The following is a 16,222-nucleotide window of genomic DNA, read 5'->3' on the forward strand; positions in this document are numbered from 1 at the left end:
CTGTATTTACTCAATTCTAACGTGCCCTCGATTGTAACGTGCACCCACTTTTCATGACCAAAAAAAAAGGGAGAAAAAAAAAACGCCCGCAATTTACATGTAACGTGCACCTGTTTGCCGTGACCTAAAGAAAGAAAAGGCCTTTACAGTACAGCGCACCTCATTCTTTCATACAGAAATACAACTTTCTCTCATTTGGAAAAAACAAAGACTTACTCCCAATTCACTAAAGTTGCGATAAATAAATAAAGTGACAGTTTCGCACGAAAGGCGTAGCATCGATTACAATAGCAAATTAGTAGACAACTATACGGAAAGTAAGGACAGTAGTTTCATCAGTCATATAAGCTTTTAAACATTCACCTACTAACTAAATTAACAAGCATGGTGTCATGCGCACACAAGCATGAACACGTCTCTCTCAATGACTGTGGAAACTCTTTAAATGCTGGAGTGAAGAAGTGCGGTAGCAGGAGCGAGGGAATTGACCTTTGTGCAGCCTCTCGCTTTGACGCGTGACGAGAACACAGCACGGTCCAGCTAGATGCGTAGACTCTCATCTCCGCTGCAGATCACTTTCAAGAACGCCCATGATGCGACCCGATTTCTGTCCATCTCCGCACATGTGATCGCTTTCCTTTTAATTGCGGCATCGTGATGAATTCTGCATGTCTTTGCAGTCGGCCCTTCGATGCTGATGGAGCAAACGCAGGAAACGGGAAGATGGACGGTGCACTAACCTAAGCCAGTGCACACATACTATGGCACATGGAGCTAGGCTCGAAGCGCGTATGAGGCAGCAATATTGAAGTGGCGATGGCGGTATGGTAATGCAGATTTAGGGTCGTACTTGATTCTAACATGCACGCAATTTTTTTATTCGTTTTATCGAAAAAAAAAAAGTGCACATTAGATTCAAGTAAATACGGTACCTCTGAACAGCATATCACATGTTAGGCGTGTTGAAATGGTCAGAAATCCACACTTGCTTTCGCGAGAGTTTCAGGTTCCCAACCATGGTGTCCAGATGCTGCGCAAACACTAGCAGCAATAATTAGGCGTGCACGAAATCAATGAAAGACTCAATTGACGACAATTCACACTTCGCGTGAACATCAGGGTCGGTGTCAAAGAGGGGTCATTGTCAATCTCGTCGCCCCCGTCACACAACCACAATGCCGCCGTCTGTCACGACAATGATCCCCCCATCGGATATCTCTTCACATAACAGGACAGCACTATCTGCAGTCATAAACTTCTCCATCGAAGCACAACCTTCTTCTTCGTCAGTAGCGACATGCTTCCAGAGCTTGGTAATGTCAGTGGCTTCCACCGTGTTGATTCCAGGGGTTTCGCCCAGGCGAACTGAGCCCACCTTTTCCGTTGATCTGCATGGCCCTTAGTTGCAGCCGTCATGATCGTGGCACTCCGGTGTGAGCTCACACTTTGGGCTTTGCAAAACTTGCAGCTTCGTCTCAAGCGATACAACATTGCGCTTTGTCGGCGCCGTCTTCTATCAACTGGGTTGTCCGCTGCTGCTTCCGTGATCGCTGGGAGGGGCAAAGGACCGGCTCTGCTTCGCTTCACACTTTTCTTTTTTCCTCTCCTAATGCGTAGCTCCATCGTGGGCGACGCAAGGCAGCTAGCGCCATCTTGTGGCATGTGGGCAGAACGTGCTGGGCAGTTTGTGGTAGCAGATATGAATGTGCGTAGGCAAATGTATCGCCCCGTCTTGGCATCGTTCATTTAAGGGGAACTTAGGAATGCAAATTTTGCAATTATTCTGCTTAAATATGCTGTCCAGAAGGCAAAATTTTCATTGTTATACCCAATATGCGGTGAATAACGCATCATCATATATGGGCTTTCTTCTCATAGCCCTAATGTATAACTTGACACTTTCAAGTCAGCTTATCGTTACAACCGATTTACAGTGGAATCTCAATAAACAGAAATTGTTTAAATGGAACTGCCTCTTAAACTGAACACCATCCTCATGGTTGGTTGGTTCTGTATTCATGGAATTTTATTCAGCTTTGACTCTCAGTAAATAGAACTCCCGATAAACAAAACCAATTTCCCAGTCCCTTGAAGTTCTGTTTAAAGAGAGTCCACTTAAGAGCTATATGTGGTGTCACCATGTAAGTGGACTGCACTGTAAAACAAAGTTCTTATTTTACAGACTTGGTTGTATCAAGGATTCATTGTACCACCAAAACTGATTGCAATATCTGAGTGATGATGCAAAAGGATTTTGCGCAGAGGCACAATGCTGAAATAAAAATAGCACAATGCATGGACACGACATAGCATTGACTGTGCAGACAAACCAAAGCACTTGCACTTGTCTCTGTCAGATTCTGTATTTGCAATACAGTAGACTCCCTTTAAGATAAACTCGAAGGGACCATGAAAATTTGTTCGCCTTAGCAGAAGACTAATTGGCATCCAAATATCTTAATTCGAAACGGTAAATGACCTAAAAAGCATTTATTTATCTGAATTTACAGAAAATGTAACAGAAAAAGGAGAAACAAGGCAAAGCATCATGGACAAAACCTCTAGCAGTTGCTACAGGTTTTGTTTACGATACAAACGTACCAGCTCCGTCTCGTGATAACATCGCCCTCGCGTGCCATACAGTGTGCGTGCCAGTAAAAGCGTGCGACAATGAGCGAATTTCGGCCGCTCAGTCTCGCATGAGGAAGGGAGGAAAGGGGGGGGGATGCGCACCATCTTCTGTCGTGTGCATGGGACTGAGGGAGGGGAGCATTGTACTTTGGCCGCACGTGGTTGCATGGGCTTTATCTTGAGAGCAATCCGCTTATGGGGCAGTCTAGGTGGGCCGATGGCTCATAGTTTTGCCTGTGCTGTGTTCTTGCTGCTTAGCTTGCGTTGAAGCGAAAGACAGCACAAAGGTCACTTCGCTCGCTGCTGCTGCCCCGATTCTTCACGCCATCATTTTTACAGCGAGTCTGCGGTAATCGAGTGTGATGTGTTCATGTTTGCCTGTGTGCGCTGAAGCCATGTTTGTTAATTTAGTTAATAAGCGAATTTTTACAAGTGGGCGTTTTACTCCGGCGGCTGCTGAGTTGGCGCAGCCACGCAGGCCCCGTCTTGAGCACGATCTGCGATGTGGATAGTACAGGTGTATAGGTGCACTGAGGGTCAATAGCGTCGTGTGCGCTATAGCACTCATACGCTTGCGCGTCACCCACATTCACGAAGTGTCTTGATGCGCGCACCCCCAGCCGAGGCGCATCGAGGCATCTTAGCCTCCAGGATCGGTAGCAGTCACTCCGAATGTTCATCTTAACCGAAGAGTACATCTAAGGTGGTTCGTCTTAAGCAGGTTTTTTTGCATTGAGCCCTTTGGAAAACAAAACAAACAATCCCATGTTGCTTGTTATATGTGAGAATTCAGCTTAACCGAGTTCGTTTTAACAAGAGTTCACTGTATTATCAACACAGAATTAACAAGCAAATCACACAAGCCATAGATTTTTTCATTTTCAAGAGCACATCTTTATTAACTTTACGCTCTTAAGCCTAAGGTCATGCTTACGCTCCTTGAATATAAAAAAGAAAGGGTCAACCAAGTGTCGACTCTATATTAGACAAGGTCGACGTACATGGTGGTTCAAGTAATTCAATTATTAAATGTTAATTATATCTCTGTATTCTGTCTTTTTCGTGTTCATCCGTCACTCATTTTGTATCTTATTCATATTGTATTTCCCGTGCAATTACATTGGCCTTATCTACTTTAGCGTCGACACTTGGCTGACGCTTTCTTTTTCTACTGGAAGTGGGTACAAGATGACCACATCCCTGATATGACAAACTTGTGTGAAGTCAACAAAGATCTTTTCTGCAAAAAGCGTGCAAACTTCATGTGCACGGCAAGAGTATGGAGCATGTAGGAACATCCAGGATAACCCAAGCATGTTTAAATTAGTGCATACTTGGCATATAGCACTACTAGTAAAATATCATGCTCTATGAGTATTTATCGTTAACATTTCTTTTTGAACATATACAGTCGAACCCGGCCATATCGAACTCGCATATAAACGCGTATCATTTCGATATAGAGCGTAATTTGATATAAGCCTGCTAGGTAACATGATGTCATAAAAGCACTTACCATTTATAAAATCATTTTATTGTGAAACTAACTTGGTTTTGCATGAAATAGTCCTGCATTTTCTTCTGCTTGGGCAATTTCGCTGCATGTGACGCACGCACTTCTCCACATTGTCTAAAGAGTCAGAGCAGCTGAGGTCACAACCTTCCGCATTCACACAGAAGCACCTGACTAGTGCGAGTGCACCAATCACTTCGAAGGATACGAGCAAAGGACCGTCGTTGCTTTCCTCATTGTACCCACTTTCACTTGTGCTCGGTACGATGTCGGCAATGTAGTCGTTGTTTTCGGGCACCCCCGTGGTTGCGACACCATCATCTGCACTCACAAACTCGTCCACTGTTGATTCGTCAACAGCTTCCAGAAATTTGGCATCGCAATGGCTTCGTTGCATTCATCAGAACTTACAGTCATCACCGAGCACGCGGAAGCCGGCAAGTCTGAAGCAATTTTGAATAAACCACTTGTACACGGCCGTGCATACGCGTCGAGCGCCACGGCCACCGGGTCGCGAGTTTGTCCGCTTTAGCCCTAATTTCCCTTTATTCTTCAAGATAGTGCTGAGAGTGCACCTCGGAATCTTGCATGCTGCGGAGACATCCGACTTCTCACCACATTCGACCCGATTTATGAATTCAAGCTTCACGACGAAAGGCGAATTCTGCTGCTTCATCCTGGCAACACTGTGGCAGAAGGCCCAGAGAAGCAGCAAGACATCTCTCACTTTCGCCATCTTGCATGACGAGGGCACAAGAGCCTCTGATTGGCTGTCAGAGCAAGCACTGCAGGCGGGCCAGGACCATTTCTTGCAGGGGGCTGTCGACAGCTCACCCAAGGGAGTGAAATCACAGTAGAGAGAGCTGTTGAATAGAGCCACACCGTGGGATTTCCCCACCACTGCAAGGGAAAGCCAACTTTTGGGGGCACTTTCCACCGCTTGACGTTCGATATATCGGGAGTCGCTGCTATTTTTGTTCAATGTAAGCATAATTTTTGCTATATATACTCACTATAAATATACCGTGTCCAGAAATTGTTCAATATATAGAATAATTCGATGTAAATGGGTTCGATATAGTCGGGTTCAACTGTACTTAGTTAATGAAGAGAAAATCAGACATCCACCCGTTCGTAGCAACTGCTACAAAGGAAGCCCATACGGGTTCCTCGAAAGAAAAGCCTCGGAGTTGAACAAAAATTCATCCTGGTCCGGGACTCGAACCAGGGCTTGCCGCTTTTCCAGGGCAGTCAATCTACCATCCGAGCTTACCAGGCAGCTAGCAGTTGTTGACAAATTCGACTTCTTTCACCCTGCTATCTGCTAGCCACCTGGTTAGCTCAGATGGTAGAGTGGCTGCCCTGGAAAGGCGGTGGTCCTGGGTTTGAATCCCGGACCCGGACAAATTTTTCTTCAACTGCAAGGTTCTTTCGAGGAACCCATATGGGTTTCCTTTGTAGCATTTGCTACGAACGGGTGGATCGCTGATTTTCCTTTTATTAATTACTTCTCTCCACTTTGCGGGTTTCCGCAGAACTATTACATCATATACTCATAGTTACTGACTATCACAACATGTTCTTAGCGTGGAGAGGTATCATTTGATACCATTTTCATGTTCATGTTCATACATCTACATGTCCCTTAACCGACCCTTTCTTTTCTGACAGTGGTTACAAGATAGTCAGTCCCCAGGTACGCCAAACTTGTGGGTAGTAGGCATAGACCTCATATTCAAAATTTCAATGTACCCACCAACCCCACCCCGCCAGTAGTGATATGTAGCTATGCAAGGTGCTTTTGCTTTGTGCATTATTTACAATCATAGTTTGGCATACTCACTCACGAGTACAGTTACTCATGTTCTATCGACAATCATTTCACGGACGTGGGAGACAGGGTTAGTATTTGATGAAGCGTGTGAGTGGTCGTGAGTACGAATGAAAGTCAGAGCCGGTAAGTGTGAATGAAGGTGACTACGAACACAAGTGAGGGTTTGTGAATATGAGAGGGTGCGAGTAGGAATGTAAGTAGCAACGAGTGCGAGTGCAGATCGGCCTAAGTGAGTCTGCAAAAATATTGGCGAGTGAGGGAGGTGAGTGAGCAGCCACTTATTTTGCTAGCCCATGTTCGCTCTTCATGAACAAGCGAACTACATTAAAGTGCACTCGCTTACAATGTCTTGCAGGCATGTCTGCTGGGAAACACAAAGAGCGCTGCAGGTATCCTGCCTGTACTTGTAGTGAATTTAGTCTTTGAATCGATTTTGACTTTTCGCTCTCCCTTAATGACATAAACCAGCACAGTTGCACAGTGCTTTTTCCAGTGTTTTACTAAGCACCTCAACCGTAAACAAACTATGGCTCTAAACTAAGTGCTCTGGGACACGACTTAATATATTAACGGATTAAATGTGGCTATATTGAGCCCAGAACTAATACGCAAGGGCTCCTACACGACACATTATTCTAATTCTGCGTGCTCTTGCGACCAAAATGTTTTCATGTTGATATGCATTACACATTATTCAGGCTTCCCGCCTCTGCAGCTTAAGCTTTTGGCTGAATTATGAGCTGCTAGAACTGACCCGGATTACCAGCCTTCGGTTGACGTACACACACAGTTTAAGTAATTAACCCATCCTGGCTGGTTGCTGATTTGTACGATCCTTACTGCATGAAAAAACTGCATGGGGAGAGTTAGCTGAAATGAGGAACGATGAATGAAACCCCAGTAATTAATTACATCCGATTTGGTCATGTGCCGTTTATAAAGACGTCCAATGGCACAGGTGAAAATAGGATTGCAAATGCGTCCGTCATGCATTTGGCCTGTTGCACGGCAAGGGGATAACTGAAAAGTGTTAAAAGCATGGACAATCCTCAAAGTAATGAATTAATTACAAACGTAGGCTACCCTGCATGTAAAAAATTGTGGGTGACCAAAAAAAAGATTAAAGAACACAAATTAAGAGCTGGCACAGTCGACTTCCGTGAACTTGACCCTGAAAAACTAGATAGATCAAACAAGAGTCTGAAAAAAACATCAAAACACACCGCTGATTCGGTTGGCAGCATTTGCCAGATTCTAACATGTCCTTGAATAGAACGCACACCCACTTTTTGTGCGTTCAAAGTAGAAAATTAACAAAGAAATTATACTAGCACTCTCAAACAAAGTATAAATTGAATGTGCACTCAATTTTTTAGCCACAAGAACGTAGCAAGCCTCTGACTATAAGGAAAATATGAAACAAGCAAAATGTACCTTTACATTCCAATTATTTTTTTGCGGGTGAGCTGGCCAGCAACAGATTGTCCATCTATCAGGATGCAGCCAGTGGATTTGATGGCAGTATGCATGCAGGCTGCGGTATTGCCTATACATTGCACTAAGTCAAAACGAAACTATCACTCGCCACAACTGCTGCGAATGAAACTGTGGTCGCTGTAGATGCAATCACAGATGGATGGCGGCCACGAAATTCTGAAGGCATGCTGCCAACATGCACAGAGTCAAAACAAAACTACTGTTTGCCACATTCACTGCAGATGAAACCATGGTCACTCTCGACACCGCGGTCACGAATGCAGACTACACAGTTTTGAAGGCGCGCGGCCAACACGCTCTCAGTCAAAACTAAACTACTGCTTGCCACAACCGCTGCGGATGGAACCATTGTTGCTATCGACGCGATCAGGGATGGCAACTATGCAGTGTCATGCAATGCAGTGTCATGCACAGTGGCAAACGCAGGAATAAGGGCAACAAAGACAAATAAACACGAAGCTTTCTGGCATCCCTGTTTTTTTTTTTTTTCTGCTGATGAATGACAATGCAGACTCCATCACTTTGTCTAAAGGGTGCACGGTTGACTTCTTGTTAACAGCCTCAAGGTGCTTTGCCACGAGACACGTTTTTTGTGTTCAGTTTACGAAGCGTAGAATGTTATCGTCTATATATACAGCACCAAATCTGGCATTATTACCATTGTCCTGCATACACAAAATCTTCTGATTTACACATTAAGCCTTCATTGCTTCAACTCCGGGTGACTAGATGTTTCGGTTAATTCACTCCCAACCGTGTCCCAGTCGGTGCCCATACATTTCTAAAGGCCGAAAATCATTATTCTGATCCTGAAATTAGTCTTCACCACATAACTCAAATTTTACAAGTTGGGCCAAAATGATGACCCTAGTGGTGACCCCGATGGCTGTAGCGTCTGTCTTGATGGCACTAGAAAACAGTGAATGCATCAGAAATACTATGTTATATCCAAATGAAAACACCTATTTTTGTCCTTCCTTCGGAAAATTTAAGCGAAAAATGGCAGGTTACAATGAATGATTACCATATTGATGCATTTCTGACAAGCTCCTTTTCTTTCCTTATTTTTCCAGAACACAGGTTCGAAAACTGCCTGCACAATGGAATCATTTACAAAGCTACAATCGCATTTGCAATAGCCTACCGTCAGGGACAGCATCCTCACCACTGTCGTCACAAGATAGTAACAAAAGAAGTTCTCGCATAGTATGGGCAATGACGATACAGTGCTTTTAGTCTTCAACTACAAACACTCATTCAAAACATAAGTTACTTGGCATGCTATTGGCAACAAAGTCACATCAGGTGTTCTCAGCGTTCCTGAGAAATGCATGCATCGTAGGAAAACTAGCAAAGTCTAGGCATGGGCCACCATCCCATCTTCCATCATGGCAGAGTTCTATAAATGCAGAATATCAGAAACAGAATATCAAATTGCATGAATACATTCCTAATGTAATGCATGAATTACATTCCTACTTTGTTAGAAGCCTACTGTTATTCTTACATTATTGTCGCTATGAGCTATGATGCCATTTTTATGTTACTATTCTACTTTGAACCCATAAAAACTGAGTGCACATTAGACCCATGGGTGTGTTAGGAACAGGCAAGAGTGCCAATCAAAGCAGCAGTATGTTTCAGTGTTTTTTATGCGTACTTTTCAATTTGACTGACCGAATAACTCAATAAATTTTATCAGTCCCTGCAAGATCAACTTAATGGAAGTCAACTGTATAAATTGATTGCGTCTTTGGGCCTGGTTTTACCTGTTAGCACCACTGCAATGCCAGATTTCAATGACGAATTACCCGCTTTGAAACACAAAGGCAAAAATACCACATAGAGAGTATTGTTACTCAATAGACACATCCAGATGCCTGATTTCATATCGCTAGTGTCTACAAAACCTACAGCAACATTAAAGAAACGCTGTGTTGCTTAAGCAAGCCAGCAGAAGGTAGCCTTCCCAGTGTTGGACCTTTGCCACCAATGGCATTCATCGGCACCATTTTGTAATGCCTGCTGAACAGCTTCCGAAGCCTGTTGCCCCAAGGCGACAGTGTACGAGATTCAGTCGCTTAACACTTGGCTCAGTAATAAAATTTGCTCTATGAATGAGAACAGTGCAATACTTTCATGAACCCTAAAAGAAAATCACAAAATCAGTCGATAAAACTTCAGGTACAGCAATCAAGTTGCTGTGCCCGTAAGCTGAGGTGTTCTACATAAAACAACAATGTAACAGCAAGAGACATGCATCAATGCCACTGCTAAAATCCCTCGCTAGTGGTTCCCCGCAACCTCACTGATTGTGGCAATATCCAGCCAAAGCCAAATAACCACTCATTAATTTCATAAAAGCAAAAAAAAAAGGACAGCGAAATATACTACACAACTTTGAGAAATAAACAAAAGCTAGATCTTATCAACTTCTAGGACTCTTGCGACCCAAAATAAGGCTAAATGGGAAGATAATGAGTGTTGAAGCTGTTATAACAGCTTGATACAAGTTCAATGTCTTATTCTTTCCATTATTACCCTCATCTCTTTCTGCCAAAGAAACAGCGAGCTTCAAAAGCGCCATCTACCAGCAGGGTCTGATTAAGTGTTTCCCTTTAAAGGTGGAACACGTATCTCGGCACATCCCCTGAGAACATGCCTGCAATCAGGCCCGCTCACCATTTGGTAGCTGGTCACCCGCAAACTCCACTGCATCTGATAGGCAATTAACAAGGAATAAGTGCCTAGGCTAAGACATGTTTGCAAGTCCCACCACCAACATTGCATGACACTACGATGGCTTGTGTTTCTACATCACATAAAGTACTCAACAAAGATAGCTGCCTAGAGCTATTGCAGCAGGCTGGTATAACATACCAAATAAGGTAGTGATGTCACATAGCCATGGCAGATATCAATTCATTACTTATTTTATACAGAGAAGACTAAACTTGCAAAAAATAAATATGACACATTTTACAAGTCATTGTTGCAGTATCCCCATGAAATGGGCCTGCATGCTTATATTAAACTCCATTATGACTTCATTCCACGTGATAAACCAAGTGAAAAAAGAAAAAATATGTGACTAATGGCTTAAACCACACAGCACCTTTTAGTCATCCCTGAACACACCAATTTCCACGCCCACTCATTTCTTCTTTCAAGTAAGCACATAAACTGTACAAGAGTGGGTGTTATTTAACGTACTATCTACTATTACTGGGCTTTCATTTTTTTTACTCCCTGGACAGTTTGACACTTCTGTACTTACTGCTGTGGTATTTACAGCAAATTGTGGATTCATAGGAATGCAGAACTAGGCTTATTCTCCACGCTAAATATTCTGTTACACCTAATAACAAATAGCCCATACTGACAATACTACTATCAGAATAAGTGCTAATGCCCATGACAGGCATGGTTATGACTAGTGACACTACTAACACCCACACTAAGTCACAAAAGAAACAGTGGTTGCAACGAATAAGGGCAACTGAGGGGTGCAATATTCAAGCTATGCAAAGCTAACTGACACAAAAACCAAGGAAAACACAAGGGGAATAAACTTTAGTTGTACGAACTTTGATATGTAGTTGCAGGAAAGGAGGCTAAATTTGTGTTTGTCTTCATACCCTCACTGAAGAGAGAGGAAATAAGGTGTGTAAAAAAGTCTAATTGCCACCAGTTAGAGCCTAAGCCACAACCTCCACATGATGCGTTAAGTGTTTAACCTACTAAGCCACAGCGGAGGTTGTCCCACCTCCATTTTCTTGGGTATTTGGGTACGCGCGTAAGTGGAGCCTCACTCTAGGAGTGTTGGCCAATGCCATTCTTTGCCACACCAGTGGCAATTATGCCACACATATCTTCTTCACAGCTTTCCGTTACAACATTTTGGAAAGCCAACGCACCATATGCTACTCATCAGAGAAAGACCTGAATGCAAAAGAAACAAGCTGCACATACCGAGGCACAGCTTCCGTCGGGCCCCTTCTTCTCCAGCTGCACATTGGTGAGGGTGAACGTCTCCTGCAGCACAGCGTCCAGGTTCAGCTCACTCAGGTCCTTGAACTTCAGCGGCGGCCGCGGCTCAAAGATGGCGTTCAGGTGGTTCGGCAGCTCCCGGTAGATGGTCTTTACAAACTCCAGGAATTGCTGGATCTAAGGTGGGCAATGCACATGCATGCAGCGAAAAGTCACTGGCAAGAATGCTCATGGGCCTGAAAATGTGTACGTGGCCTTCTCACCCCAGACTACACAACCTCTCACTGTGCGTGGCTAGTTGAAAATAGTGTCAATCATATCCTGTAGTTTTCAGAAGTCTATCTTTGCCTTCCCCCACATTGCAACAACACTGAGTTGATCCTAATAATGACACAAGCTCCTTTTCTGTCAGGAGCACCTCTTCAACATTGCTTGAGCTCACTTTTTAAGCTGACATCTGCTATCCCACTATTACCTATGATGTATGCATAAATACACTCCGCTATAGCTTAGACTGCATTGCCAGCACTGACATAGTTGTGCACTGTGATGCTGGCTGGAATGGAACCAAATAGAACTACCAGCTAGCAAAGTGTATTTTCAGGGCACGTTGGGCACCCGCCAGAGGTGGCCAAGGTACTTTGCAGGGCACAAGGTCATGGGTTCAGTTCCAAACTGTGGCAGCCGCATTACAGTGATGGCAGAATACAATATTTATGTACTAAGCTTTGTGTGCACATTAAACACAACTACAGGTAGTAAATACTAATAAGGAGCCACACATTGTGATATGCCTCAGCCCCTGTGCTGCTTGGCAACATTAAAACTTTTCTATCAATCCATCAAATCTCTCCTCAGTTCTGCCTACGTTGTGAAAAAAAGTTGGGGCCAGATGTGGATGGGTATGGGTCCAGGTTCCAGCAATAATTTGCACGGAGAATAAATCAACCGTCTCTGAGGCACAAAAGGTTTCCCAAAGCCTTCTTAAAAAGACTCCAGGACTCTTCCAAAATGTCTCGGGACTCATCCGTGATAGCACGCTGACATGGCCGGCCAATGGGCTTTGGCACAAAAATTCCAGTAATCAAGCTTTTAGCAAAATCAATGAGCATCCCTGTTCTTTGAGTTATGATGCTGAAAACTTGTCGAAAGTACATATAGAATTTTAAGTGCTCATTCGAAATGCGAGGTCCATTTTTGTTTGTCTCGTTCAGTTCTAATCTTACACTAGCTTTTCTTTACTTAAATTTCTGGATTTCATTAAAGAAATTCAGATTTTGCTAAACAAGGTATCAATGACGCTTGTATCATTAAAAAAAATAACATTAGCCTTACTGCTCTGCCGACCCCAGAACAAGAGTTGCAAGACTTTGGAGTGGCTTCCAGAAACTCTCCCCGTAGTGTCAACTTCAGATTCTTGCAGCTTTTGTTTTATGACAGATGTAAGATCAGTCTCATTGGACCTTTTACAGCGAAGCTGTATATGGCTAGCTGATTCATCTGTCCATCCGTCAGTCGCCTGTGCGCCGATAACTCCTCCAACGCAATCCCATGTGCTTGCATGGAAAGAGAGAGAGATAGAGAGGTGCAATAAGCCAACCCCACCTAGATAGCACAAGGCCTGTTTACTTCAATCCATGATGTCAAGCTACCTGGCCCAAAATTTCCATTGACAAGGCTGGCGTTATGAAAGTGGTGACATCAAAATCACTGTTGCCTACCCTGGAGCCTGCCCATTACATTCTACGGTAGTCGGGCCAGGTAACATGACGTCCCGGATTGGAGTGAAAAGGCCTTGTGCTGTCTAGGTGGTGTTGCACTAGCTGCTCCAGTAGTGACATCGTTGCTCTCTGTCGCAGCTGAGCACACGCACAGCAGTTTCTCTCAGACTCCGAAATGAGTAGGCCATGCGTCATACATATGCTGCAGCCGAGCGCAAGCAGCAACTTCGCACCGAGGATCCAGCAGCCTACCAAGCCGTCATTTAATGAATCTTTGGGATTAACCCAGTGGTAAACACCAGGGCTGGACGTTTCAGCTTCGCTGGTTAATCATCTGTACGGAGTACTTGGGCGGTGATTCTTTTAATAATTCAGAAGCCATAGATACTTTGTTCAGCAAAATCCGAAGAATTGATTTCTTTTTGATAATTTTTTTCAGAAAGTAAAGGAAGCTTGCATAATATTAGAACCATACGAGATAAAAATGGATTTCATATTTGAAATAGCAGACAAGATTACATATATCCACAAGCTTTCAACACCATAACTTGAAGGACAGAAGATTTTTTAAAAGCTTTTGGTCAAGCACCCAACTCCACCCTTAAGGTTGTGAGAGTTGTTGAAAGCTACCACCTTATTACAGTAAAACTCCTCTCATATGTATTACAGAGGGCCAAAGAAATACCAGCTTAGTAGCCAGAAAATCTATAGCATGACCCTTTTGGTAGCATTAAGGAGACTGTTTCAGGTGCATAAAACTGGGAAAATGTAGCAGAGAGGTTTCTGTCGTGTGCACGTGTTCTTTATTTGCTCTGTTAAATCAGTCATAGAGGTAAATGCAGCACGTAACATGCAATGTTGACAAACTTTCTAGTATTGTGAATACTAGGGTATTGACATAGTGTTATATTAATGCTGAGAACAGCTGTTTCTTATTTGAAAAGTATCTGTAAAGTATTCAATATACATTCAGCCTCAAAAATTACTATTTGCAAACTCCTAATCCTATTCATACAGATAAAGTTTACTGTATTTGCATGATTCTACCGCACCGTCGATTGTAACGCGCAGTTGTATTACTGCCCAAATATCCAGAAAGTTAATTTGGTGCCGGTCCTACTGTGCACATCAAGCAACAAAACCTAAGTCGACGCATACCGTGTTGAAACAATTTAACGAAAATTTATACAAGGGCACATAGACACAAACACAACTGAACCTTAGTGGCTAGATCCTATCGGAGTGCAATGACACCTCATTTTCACTGTCTACCGACCACAGAAAGCAACCTTCAGTTCCACCTAATGCATTAAAAATGCCATCCGTGCAGCAAACTGGAAAATGGTGACTGCAAACCAAGGTATAAAAAAAGAACGTCCATTCGATGGCAGTCTGGCTACAGCTATCTTGCATCGAGATTTTTTTTAAAGCGAAAGCTTAACTGACCATGTCGAGTCGAGTTTCACTGTTGCCGTGAATTTGGCCTTCATTTGAGCACAGCTGCGCCATACCCTTGGCAACGCATCACATGACTCGCCGCACTGAGCTCCGGCGCTGCCGTAGCACTAGCTGCTGTCTGACCACATGAGTCGTCGCTCGCCTGGCTAAGAGGAGCGCCACGATCGCCTAGTCAGTACGAGTTTGACCATGGATGATAGCGAGGCCAGGCCGTCTTCTGCGAGTGTTGCGCAGGAGTGGGAGGCTTTGAGCCGTTGTCGCCAAGCGGCGTCTGACCCTCCAAGGATACTGCCTGGCAAGCTGCTTCACTGGAGGATCCGGAATGCAACAGGCGTCGCACCGTCGCGATCAATGTAGCGACCCCGTTCACGTCTTCTCCATTTGTGCTTAGACCCTGTGCATGTTCGCACCGTCTTTTTGCATGTCTAGCACTTGTGCTTTCTCTGTGGCACAACAGGCATCGCACCGTCGAATGATGCATTTCTACCCTAGCCTAATCACAGTCGTGTCTAGCCATCGACCGAGGCACAGCCGTCATACCTGGCTTAATAATAATTGCATATGTAAGTATAATAATTACAGTTAAATCAAAGGTTAACCAAGCGAAATCAAGACTTAACCAGGCTAAACCAAGCTTTCGATTTGCAGATCCAGGGTTAGGCGAGTAAAATTTTTTTTTTTTAGTAAGAATGAGTTTCATTTTTAATTTTGAGTAGAATTAATTACTATTGTAACATGCATGCAAATGTGAATGCATTTTTTTATTCTAGAAAGGTGCGCATTAGACTCATGCAAATACATATTTCGCACACACCTAGTTATCTGGATTTAGTTTACTACAAGTACTGATATGGCTATAAATGATATTGACTATACTTAAAATGTGAAAAGATATTAAATGCACAGAAGTACACAAGGAATTATAGAAAAAGAAGACATTATATGCACACTTCATAGCACCTCATATCCTTTTCTTAAGCACTGATATGTCTTGAAAATTTCAGCACTGTTAACTTACTCTAAATTTACATTAAATAATCTTGCTACTTGATTTAAACGTGTTTGAAAGGCCTCGTACATCCCTATAAAGGAATAAGCATATAATTTCAAATTTCTTACATGAAACAGCATAACTGGGAAAAGAAACTGCCCCCTAAAGTAAACTATGTGTCATAGTCAATGTGCTAACAGGAATCTGTTTTGCTGAAACAGTGATTCTATTATGCCACTATTTAAAGAAAAAGCTGGCAATGGCACTTCGAGAACACACCTCATGCATCATGCATGCAGAAGTAAAAGAATGGCTAGTGCACAAGACAGCGCTGCAGTATGCACACATACATGCACGCACGCACACACACAACACACACGCACACACGCACACACAAAGCAACAGAATACACAAGCGAAAATGGTTTATTTCGTATATAGCTATAGACATTTGAAATGTGTTTTGTAATATGCATCAAATTTCTGAAGTTTGAGCAGTTGGCATTTGAATCTTAATTGGTGGCCTCTTATAAAGAGATTTGTGCAGTTACATATTGCAATTGTCATTGCTGATATAATTAACTCCAT

General features: G+C 43.2%; 1 protein-coding gene across 6 annotated transcripts in view; it reads right to left on the reverse strand.

Annotated features, from left to right (window-relative positions):
- The window catches only part of Nipped-A (Transcription-associated protein Nipped-A), a 413,461-nt gene that overhangs the window by 355,961 nt on the left and 41,278 nt on the right, over positions 1-16,222 (reverse strand). For 4 of the 6 annotated variants that reach the window (XM_065445517.1, XM_065445492.1, XM_065445508.1 and 1 more), the window contains exons 8-9: positions 11,448-11,642; positions 10,158-10,193 (exon numbers count right to left, since the gene is read on the reverse strand). In XM_065445517.1, coding sequence (XP_065301589.1) covers positions 10,158-10,193; positions 11,448-11,642 — 231 coding nt within the window. The remainder of the gene's footprint in view (positions 1-10,157; positions 10,194-11,447; positions 11,643-16,222) is intronic. The other 2 variants (XM_065445525.1, XM_065445501.1) reach the window with 1 other exon arrangement.

This window comes from Dermacentor albipictus, chromosome 1 (genome assembly GCF_038994185.2).
Source record: "Dermacentor albipictus isolate Rhodes 1998 colony chromosome 1, USDA_Dalb.pri_finalv2, whole genome shotgun sequence".
Taxonomy (NCBI): Eukaryota; Metazoa; Arthropoda; class Arachnida; order Ixodida; family Ixodidae; genus Dermacentor; species Dermacentor albipictus.